General features: G+C 41.9%; 1 protein-coding gene across 1 annotated transcript; it reads left to right on the top strand.

The window, feature by feature from the left end:
* Nucleotides 1–4,934: 4,934 nt before the first annotated feature.
* On the top strand, nt 4,935–6,309 carry LOC121843323 (pro-neuropeptide Y-like). Its single transcript, XM_042312927.1, has 4 exons — nt 4,935–5,018; nt 5,380–5,561; nt 5,809–5,898; nt 6,189–6,309. The coding sequence occupies exons 1-4, from the start codon at nt 4,944–4,946 to the stop codon at nt 6,214–6,216; spliced, it is 375 nt and encodes a 124-aa protein (XP_042168861.1). The 5' UTR covers nt 4,935–4,943; the 3' UTR covers nt 6,217–6,309.
* The last annotated feature ends 4,248 nt before the right edge of the window (nt 6,310–10,557 follow it).

The following is a 10,557-nucleotide window of genomic DNA, read 5'->3' as shown; positions in this document are numbered from 1 at the left end:
CCTGATCTGTATGGACCTGATCTGTATGGACCTGGTCTGTATGGACCTGGTCTCATTTAGAACTCAAAGGGAACCACCACCAGCACAATGCTTTCGGTTCTAAGACGTTAGTTAGAGTTTTTGCTGCTGTGTACTCTTTAACACTAGTTCTGTGCTCTGTTGCTGACTGTCTCCTGACTTGCCTGATCGGGATGTTGTCAGCATCAATCTACTGTAAAATCTCTGAAAATCCCTTGGAAAACGCTCCCCCGAGAAAATTGTTATCATTACATGTTTTCTCACCCTTCACTGGTTGAAAACTATGGTCAGATTTTTGTGCCCCCCTACGTGCCCCTATTTTCCAGAACTGCGGGTTGATGGTTTTGCACTCTCTAAATGTCCTTTGATTTGGAGAGATTCATTAGAAGTGGAGCTTTTTTTGTTGTCTATTTTCCATCTGTCAAAACACAATGTTCATATTGTATTTTTGCCTCATTCTCATCATTTAATTTCATATCCTCATCATTTAATTTCATATCCTCATCATTTAATTTCATATCCTCATTTAATTTCATATCCTCATCATTTAATTTCATATCCTCATTTAATTTCATATTCTCATCATTTAATTTCATATCCTCATTTAATTTCATATCCTCATAATTTAATTTCATATCCTCATCATTTAATTTCATATCCTCATTTAATTTCATATCCTCATCATTTAATTTCATATCCTCATCATTTAATTTCATATCCTCATTTAATTTCATATCCTCATCATTTAATTTCATATCCTCATTTAATTTCATATTCTCATCATTTAATTTCATATCCTCATTTAATTTCATATCCTCATAATTTAATTTCATATCCTCATTTAATTTCATATCCTCATCATTTAATTTCATATCCAAACTGCTGGAGTAAAAATACTAAAGATGTTTTGCTTCAATGCCTCATTCCATATGGAGCCAGATGTGTATATGGGCTTGTCCTTATCTGGGGATGACTTCCTTAATCTTTGTTGTTCTGATGTGGAACATCAGGCTTCCATGAGAGAGAACTACTGCTGCCCATCTTCTGCCTGTCTGGGAATGGTTACTTCCTTGTTGTTCTGATGTGGAACATCAGGCTTCCATGAGAGAGGACTACTGCTGCCCATCTTCTGCCTGTCTGGGAGGGTTTTCCATGACAGTTAATGGCTCATCAATTTGGGGAGGATCTGTAAGAGTGGTGTCACTGGTTGGAGAATGACCTGTCTGCATTAGGGCTTGTGAGAGATTTATCCAGAGGTCTTCTTTTCCTTCAGGACTGGTGGTGGTCTATCCTTTTGAGGAGACTTGCCTTGAAATTGATAAATTATTCCTGAGAAATAATGGCTGTCCATTGGGAGTGGTTCTTTACAAAACCTTACCTAACTATAATTTGATTCCCTTTTGCCTAATGGGTGGCTGTTTGAATCTTATGTGGTAGAATTCGCTATTTTACATATGGTCAACTTTGAACTTGTCCCAAGTAATGGCTGTTAGTTTAGCAGATGCTCTTATCCAGAGCAATTAGGATTAAGTTCCTTGCTCAAGGGTACATCGACAGATTCTTCACCTAGTCTGCTGAGAGATTCGAAATCCAGTGATCTTTCGGGTTACTGGCCCAATGCTCTTAACCGCTAGGCTACCTGCTGCCCTGTTGGTGTATGTAGGAGTCTCAGGACGTTGTTGTGATTCAGTGTTTGGAAGAGGCACTATCCCCCTGAAAGATGCCCCGTTCTAATAAACTTCACTTTGTAATAGGAAGGGCTGATGGAGGAAGATGAACAGACAGTTCAGGTAAACACCACTTTTTACTGTTAGGACTTGTCTGTTTTAAAATACACTTCTCGTCCCCTTTAGTGTTTTAAACTAACAGAAATAAATTCTCATACACCAGAACCACTGGGACATATTTTTCATAAACACATTTGAATGCAAAATGAACAAATCAACCATCAGATTTGAAGATGAGCATCAGCAGTTTTCTTGTGGAAAACCCATTGAAGAGCTTGTCAGGCAAGCAGTTATCTCAAAGTGGGCACTCTTTTTAAATGAAACGTTAAAACTATAAATCCTCTTCAAGCCATTGTCCCTGCCTGGACTCTGGCAGTTGTACAGCAATCTCTCTTATGGACAGATCAATTTAGGTGACCAAGGGACTGGATGAAAAGCATGCTGTGATCGTATCTGTGATCACTGTGACCTCACTCACTCATGTCCTCCTGATGCTTTAGGTTACCACTCCGGTTAGTAATACTCTGCTATCCAGATTGGTGTCAGTGATAGTAAAATATCATACAGTCTGGGGTATAGCTGTAGACTGACTTGCCTCATCAAACTTAAGTGATTTTTTTTACTATGCAAATTCTCTAAATAATGTTATGGTATGAACTGATGGGATCACTGGAAGTAATGAACCTGCTTTGCTGCTTTCTCTAGCTGCTTGGCATGCATCCAAAATGGCACCGTATTCCTTACATAGTGCACTACAATCAAATCAAATGTATTTATATAGCCCTTTGTACATCAGCTGATATCTCAAAGTGCTGTACAGAAACCCAGCCTAAAACACCAAACAGCAAGCAATGCAGGTGTAGAAGCACGGTGGCTAGGAAAAACTCCCTAGAAAGGCCAAAACCTAGGAAGAAACCTAGAGAGGAACCAGGCTATGAGGGGTGGCCAGTCCTCTTCTGGCTGTGCCGGGTGGAGATTATAACAGAACATGGCCACGGTGTTCAAATGTTCATAAATGACCAGCATGGTCAAATAATAATAATCACAGTAGTTGTCGAGGGTGCAGCAAGTCAGCACCTCAGGAGTAAATGTCAGTTGGCTTTTCATAGCCGATCATTAAGAGTATCTCTACCACTCCTGCTGTCTCTAGAGAGTTGAAAACAGCAGTTCTGGGACCGGTAGCACGTCCGGTGAACAGGTGAGGATTCCATAGCCGCAGGCAGAACAGTTGAAACTGGAGCAGCAGCACGGCCAGGTGGACTGGGAACAGCAAGGAGTCATCATGCCAGGTAGTCCTGAGGCATGGTCCTAGGGCTCAGGTCCTCCGAGAGAGAGAAAGAAAGAGAGAATTAGAGAGAGCATACTTAAATTCACACAGGACACCGAATAGGACAGGAGAAGTACTCCAGATATAACAAACTGACCCTACCCCCCGACACATAAACTACTGCAGTATAAATACTGGAGGCTGAGACAGGAGGGGTCAGGAGACACTGTGGCCCCATCCGATGATACCCCGGACAAGGCCAAACAGGAAGGATATAACCCCACCCACTTTCCCAAAGCACATCCCCCACACCACTAGAGGGATATCTTCAACCACCAACTTACCATCCTGAGACAAGGCCGAGTATAGCTCACAAAGATCTACAATGGCACCCTATTCCCTACATAGTACACTACAATGGGAATAGTGTGCTATTTGGGACGCTACCTTGGAGTTGATCCTCCCTCCGACACGTCCATCAATATTTACGGTGAATTATAATTACTGAAGACTACAAGAGCAAAGCAGCTAAACTCTTCTTAATTGCTGAAGGCCACAAGGGCAAAGCAGCTAAACTCCTCTCCTGTCTGACTAGATGCAGGGAAGTCAATCATGTGAGTGAAAAGATGGGAGAATGTTCTAGCTCAGGAAATGTAATTGGTTTCTTCTGAGGTTTTTGCCGTATATTGATGACCATAAGATAAGTCTCTAAAGGATTGATTCACTGAATAGACTGGAGCCAACAATTATTACTTAGATTATTATAAAAGGCATGTACATACATTTCAGCTTTCCATTTTTAATTAACTTTTCTAAAAACATAATTCCACTTTAACATCATGGGCTATTGTGTGTGTGGATCAGCGACACAATCTAAATGTAATCCATTTTAATTTCGGGCTATACACAAAATGTAGAAAGTGCAGACTTTCTGAAGTATTCAGTACATGCTATCTGAATTCAGACCTATCTGAATTCAGACCTTTCTGAAGTATTCAGTACATGCTATCTGAATTCAGACCTTTCTGAAGTATTCAGTACATGCTATCTGAATTCAGACCTTCTGAAGTATTCAGTACATGCTATCTGAATTCAGACCTTTCTGAAATATTCAGTACATGCTATCTGAATTCAGACCTTTCTGAAGTATTCAGTACATGCTATCTGAATTCAGACCTTTCTGAAGTATTCAGTACATGCTATCTGAATTCAGACCTTTCTGAAGTATTCAGTACATGCTATCTGAATTCAGACCTTTCTGAAGTATTCAGTACATGCTATCTGAATTCAGACCTTTCTGAAGTATTCAGTACATGCTATCTGAATTCAGACCTTTCTGAAGTATTCAGTACATGCTATCTGAATTCAGACTTGAATCTGGGTCCATCCATATTCCAGAGAGCCTTTCAATGGAAGCTCATTATTCAGACATGGACTTGCACTGGCATTGCTTATCATAACATAAACTGCAGTTGTCAGAGGTCGATAGCATGGTTGAGCAAAGTTTAGTGACTCATTACAAATATTTAGTTTCCTATCGATGTAATGCTCTTAACAAGTTTGTCTATTCAAAGAGGATCATACTCGACCTACAGTTGATAAATGATTTATTCCGTGTGCGACATTCAATGTCCGTCCATACATTTGATTACACACCCAAATAAAAGGTGTAGATGACAATGACGCATTTCCTTACTTTAAATCTCAACATGTAATCAGTATTGTTCATGTCAAACACTGATGACTAGTTAAGTAGGCATATATATATATATCTATATCCTGGTTTAACGTTTGTCAAAGTGCTATATTACCCATCCCTGAACTCTTTCCCTTGCAGTCTGAGGTGAACATTACTTATGTGTTCTTTTGGGCACCCTCCCCTCCCCTCACCTCCAAAATGCGCTCCCTGCCACAGATATAAAACTCACAGGATGCTTGCTGTCAAACACAGTTGCGAGCACAGAACAGTCATTCAACGAAACCATCTCCAGTCTTCACAAAATAAAGTGAGTAAAAAGCATTTTTCTGTCGCTGACTATTTGCCTTTTTATAGACTTCCAGGATGTTTGTAAAGTTGCTCTTGATTGAATTACTAAAGAAAATATTTGTCCTCATGGAAAACCTTGTTTTCTGCACATTCAAAATATCAGTTGGTTAAATATTTTTTCAGTTGGTTATTAAAGATGATGGAATATTATTTTGGATAACAAGGTGTCGTTGGCTTTATGGTTCATTTATAAGTTATTACGCACGGTAGCAAATCAAAAATAATTGCATTTTATTGGCTACAATATGAACAAAGGACAGGAGCGTAGTCACAGTGCATTTGTTTTCTAGTTTGTTTCTCTGCGCTTTTGTGTGGTTTAGATGCGCCCTAACGCAGCGATGTCTCTGGGTATGCTGGCCGTGTACTTGCTGATATGCATGTCCAATCTGATGGCCGCGTATCCATCCAAACCCGTCATTCCCGCAGAAGATGCGCCTGTGGAGGACTTCGCCAAGTACTTCTCTGCACTCAGACACTACATCAACCAAATCACTCGACAGCGGTGAGTTCTTCATCTGGTGAGGAGGAGGTACAGCACATGATGAAGATTATTATTTGGAGTAAACAATGAAATGAATACATGAAACAAGATGTGCATTTGATCCCAGAAGATAACACTTGAAAAACACATTTCCAAAGTGGTTCTGATGCTTCTGTTTTGTTGCCTTTCACAAAATATCTGTATTTCATATAAGGTTTAACTTTCTAAATGTTTTCCTGTTTATTTGTACTCTTTGCCTCTCTCTCAGGTATGGGAAAAGATCCAGCCCTGATATGGTGTTCTCTGACCTGCTACAGAGGGAGAGCACAGAGAGCGTCCCACTAGCAAGCTATGGAAGGTGGGTGTAAAAACATACAGAGGATACCGATATACCTGTCCTCAGAATGATCAGCTTTAGACATCATCTTTTTGGGGGTGGGGATTAGTAGCCTAGATCTAATCCATTCTTGTTTCATACTGTCAGAGATGCTGTTCCTCATTGTTTATTGGTCCACTATAACCTATAGGCTATAGTATATTGTGCATTTGAGAGTAACAGACACAGCAATAGTCAATTACTTATTAGTCAATGGACCAATATAATAATGGACCAACGTAAATGAACACTTTGCTTGTTTCTCCTGACAGATATGAGGATCTACCGTTGTGGTGGTGAAGCCAGTGTATTACGGACTTCCATACCAGTCCCTTTCAACAACACCACACTGCCTGTTTGTCACAGCACCACAACAACACCACACTGCCTGTTTGGTCACACAGCACCACAACAACACCACACTGCCTGTTTGTCACAGCACCACACAACACCACACTGCCTGTTTTGTCACAGCACCACAACAACACCACACTACCACACTGTTTGTCACAGCACCACAACAACACCACACTGCCTGTTTGTCACAGCACCACAACAACACCACACTGCCTGTTTTGTCACAGCACCACAACAACACCACACTGTTTGTCACCGACTCGACCTGGACTTTAATGGATATCTGCAGCCTGCATGCAACCACCTCCCTGTCTGTCTGTCATAGTAGAAGTGTCCTGTACATATGTTACTTTCTCCTTTTGTGCATCACACTGTGTACTGTAAACCAAAATAAACATTTACTGGTTGGATCAAAAACATCATATAAAGTACCTTGGATCAATGTTTTAGAATGTGACTCTGTTTTAAGTATATAAACAAGAAAATCCTAGGACTCCAGAATCAGAAAGTAAGCAAAGTGGTCTTTCTTAAAGAAAAACATTTCTAGTGTTTTTTTTATTTTTTTTTACACTTATTGGATACTAGTTGTTCCTGCCACAACCAGGACCAGGACCTACACCTAGAACCACTGCTGCACAGGGTTCTCTTTGTTCCCACAGGTTTTACTAAGATATACTGCCATCTTCTGGACTGGCCTTAGTACTCTGACACCATTATACTCCAGCTTGGACTGTAGCCTTCAAACAGCTGTCTGGAGTGAGAGGTGAGAATAACAATCGATTAATTCTGTCCATTATTTCAATGTGTAACAATCTTTCACTGGTCTGTGTGGACTATCGTTCTATATAACAGCACCTTGCCTAACGTGAAAACAGATTTAAGGTGTAGAATCATTAAGTGGCCTGGGATCCCTATGGATCCCTGGTCGAAAGTAGTTCACTATGGAATAGGGTATGATTTGGGACACTGGCCTGGTTACCTCCAAAGGGACATGAGATAATGAGATCTGGTGCATGAACCCAGTTACCTAATCTCTGTCCTAAATGGCACCCTCTGTAGTGCACTATTTATCGCCTGGTAGGGTACCACTTGGGACTAAGTCCTGTTTTAGAAGATAGAACAGTCCCTGCATACTAATGGGTTCATTGTTCTAGAATGCTCAAATGTAACACAAGGTTATGTCCCAAATTGGCACCCTGTTCTCTATATTGTGGACTACTTTTGACCAGGGCTCAGTAGTGCACTATGTATGGAATAGGGTGCCAATTTGAGATGTAGACATACAGTAGGATTCTTTATGTTGACGGCCAGATAATCATGTCAGGTCATATGTAATGTCTTTGGCTGTACTGAATAAATAGGCTACTGCTGTCTCTGGTGTTTTAATGCTTATTTATTTCACAAGGAGTATGAATGTGTAACAGTGGCTAGTCATGTTGTGTAACTAACATAGGGCCTTTACGTTCCAAATGGCACCCTATTCCCTATATAGTGCTCTACTTTTGACCAGGACCCATAGTGGGCTTTACTATATAGGGTGCCATTTGAGATGTTATGTGTGGGTTAAAACGGTTTGTGGAGCGCAGGAGACCCAGATGATCATAGTCGATGTCAAATGCAGAATCTATAATTTATGAAGTAATTACTCCAATTTAAAACTATATGAACAGAAAAGAGCAAGTCTGAAGTTCTCACACCGATATCTGTAGTACGTTAAACGAGTGGGTGGGAACTACATGAACTAGCTCCTCGTCTCTAAAGTGGACTTCGAGATCAAGCGTCATTCGGCGGCATGTCTCCAGGACAGGAGTCGACTGTTGCGCGCAAGGAAAAGTAGCCTCGTCTGGGGTACAGGAGATCTATGGAGGCTTGAAAGTCTGACGGAAGGACACGGAGAACGTCAGGTAAAGTCATACATTTTTTTTTATGACCATCTTCTTCGAAACCGCATGAGGGGCTTAAGTGCCACGAAAAAGGGTTAAAATAGCGAAACGCAAGTCAGGTTAGCAATCCACTCACCAGTGTGGCAACACTCGCTAGCTAGCTTACACTAGCTGGATCCAGTCAGGCTGGGACTCAGTTGATTGCTAGCAAGCTAATAATAACACGCTAGCTACCATTGCTAACCTAACAAAGAGCATATTTCTAGACTAGGTTTTAACTAGTTGACTAGCTAAGCCAGATATCCAGTTAGATTGTTTTGCCACAAGTTATGACGTGGAATTGTGCCAAATGTTTAATTGACCATAAAAGTGGTTGTATTTGCTTGATACCTAACGGGACAGTTTACTAATAAAGTTAACAAACCACTAGGAATGTGTCCCATGCGACCTCTCATCTGCTCGGTCTCCGCGGAACGGGAAACCAAAAATGTCTGCACGTGTTCCGCACCCCGCACAGGAAGCTAGCTGATAGTGTGTGTGCCTTAACTCTAACGAGGTGTGTGTGCCTTACTCTAACGAGGTGTGTGTGCCTTACTCTAACGAGAGGTGTGTGTGCCTTACTCTAACGAGGGGTGAGTCCCAAATGGTGTTATTTGGAGTGTAGTAACTCGTGTGTTTGTGAGATATGTGTTGGCTTTCTGTAAGGTTCCACGTGTTGAGCTGTAAGAGTCAGACATTTTAGACACATTGAGAAAGAACACTTTCAGTGTCAACAATGGAGAGAGTAGTCGAATGTCTTGCTTTGCATGGATCGGCCTTTTTTAGTTGGCTATGTGTAGTTAGTTACCCTATACATTATTCTGTCAGTGCCGGCTTGCTCACACAAAGAGCCCATCAATTTCACCATGACTTGGACGTTTCCATTGCCGCAATGAATGATAAAACAGATCGTCCCATCTAACAACTTTGGATACCTCGTGGTGTCCCAAATGATACCCAATTCACTACATAGTACACTAGGTGGCCTGGTCAAACGTGGCGTCACTGTACAGGGAAAGGGTTCCAGGTGGGACAGATGTCTTTTTCTTTTTAATGCCTTTATTTGGGAGACGTGATCTGTTTTGGATCAACAGTAAAACACAGACCAGAAATGGTCATGCCGAATTTGGACTTCTTCCTGTAATTAGTGTTTTTTTGTTCTTCATTCCTGTGGTAGTGTTCAAATCCTTGTTTGCGTCTGAGGTTGAGCTATAAACATCTTTCATCTTTAAAAAGCCTTATGAAATGGTGTCTGTAAAGCTGAGGGGGCGGTCCAGGGGACAGACGGGTGGCTTATTCAATGGAGTACAGTAGTACGATCCTTCAGATAGGAAAGCATACTTTTCTATTGAAATGGTCTGTAACATTACACTGACACTCTCCTGAATAAGGCTCTCTGGTCTGACAGTGAACCCCATTCATCCCTGTAGCCTGCTGCTTACTATATGGGGCGGCAGGGTAGCCTAGTGGTTAGAGCGTTGGACTAGTAACCGGAAGTTCATATCCCCGAGCTGACAAGGTACAAATCTGTCGTTCTGCCCCTGAACAGGCAGTTAACCACTGTTCCTAGGCCGTCATTGAAAATAAGAGTTTGTTCTTAACTGCCTTCCCCATGGTCCCTGGCTGGGTCCCTTCACCCGGGTACTTAGCTTGGTCCCTTTCCTTAGTTGAGTCCCTGGTCTGGTCCTTTCCCCTGGTCCCTGGCTGGGATGCTGGTCTGGTCCTTTCCCCTGGTCCCTGGCTGGGACGCTGGTCTGGTCCTTTCCCCCTGGTCCCTGGCTGGGACGCTGGTCTGGCCCTTTCCCCCTGGTCCCTGGCTGGGACGCTGGCTGGCTTCAGGGTTTAATTGAGGTGTTGGAGAATCCAGAGAATTTCAGCCTCTGTGGGAATGCTACTGGCGAGAGCAGCAGTGTGTATCACACCCTGGTTGTCTCCCAAATGGCAAAGGGTGTTATTTGGGAGACAACCAGGGTGTGAATTCTGATTCCCTCTGAAGTGTGTAGTCAGTGTGTACTGCACTCATTCACTTCCCCTCACATACAGTGAAAAGGAATGGACTGGTGTGAACCTGGAGTCCTCAGTTGAAACAATAATGAAGTGCCCACCCGCCTCGGGTTTGTTCAGAAGCTGAGGGAAGGGATAAATGTAACCACTCTCAAATGCATAGACAGAGCTATGGATGCAAAGACTGACCATCCATGATATCAACATTATAGGTATTACCATGTTTTGAGGCTATACAGTGTTTGTTTCCATTTCCATTGTTTACAAACATTGGAGTTTATATTTTGTGTTCTGATGGGGTACAACAGTTGAACTAAGCTCATGAGACATAAGTTAGCCTATATTCTTCAAGAATCAA

Source organism: Oncorhynchus tshawytscha, unplaced genomic scaffold (assembly GCF_018296145.1).
Source record: "Oncorhynchus tshawytscha isolate Ot180627B unplaced genomic scaffold, Otsh_v2.0 Un_contig_11489_pilon_pilon, whole genome shotgun sequence".
Taxonomy (NCBI): Eukaryota; Metazoa; Chordata; class Actinopteri; order Salmoniformes; family Salmonidae; genus Oncorhynchus; species Oncorhynchus tshawytscha.
Note: the sequence above shows the minus strand (reverse complement) of the source record. Positions and strands in the feature narration are given on the sequence as shown.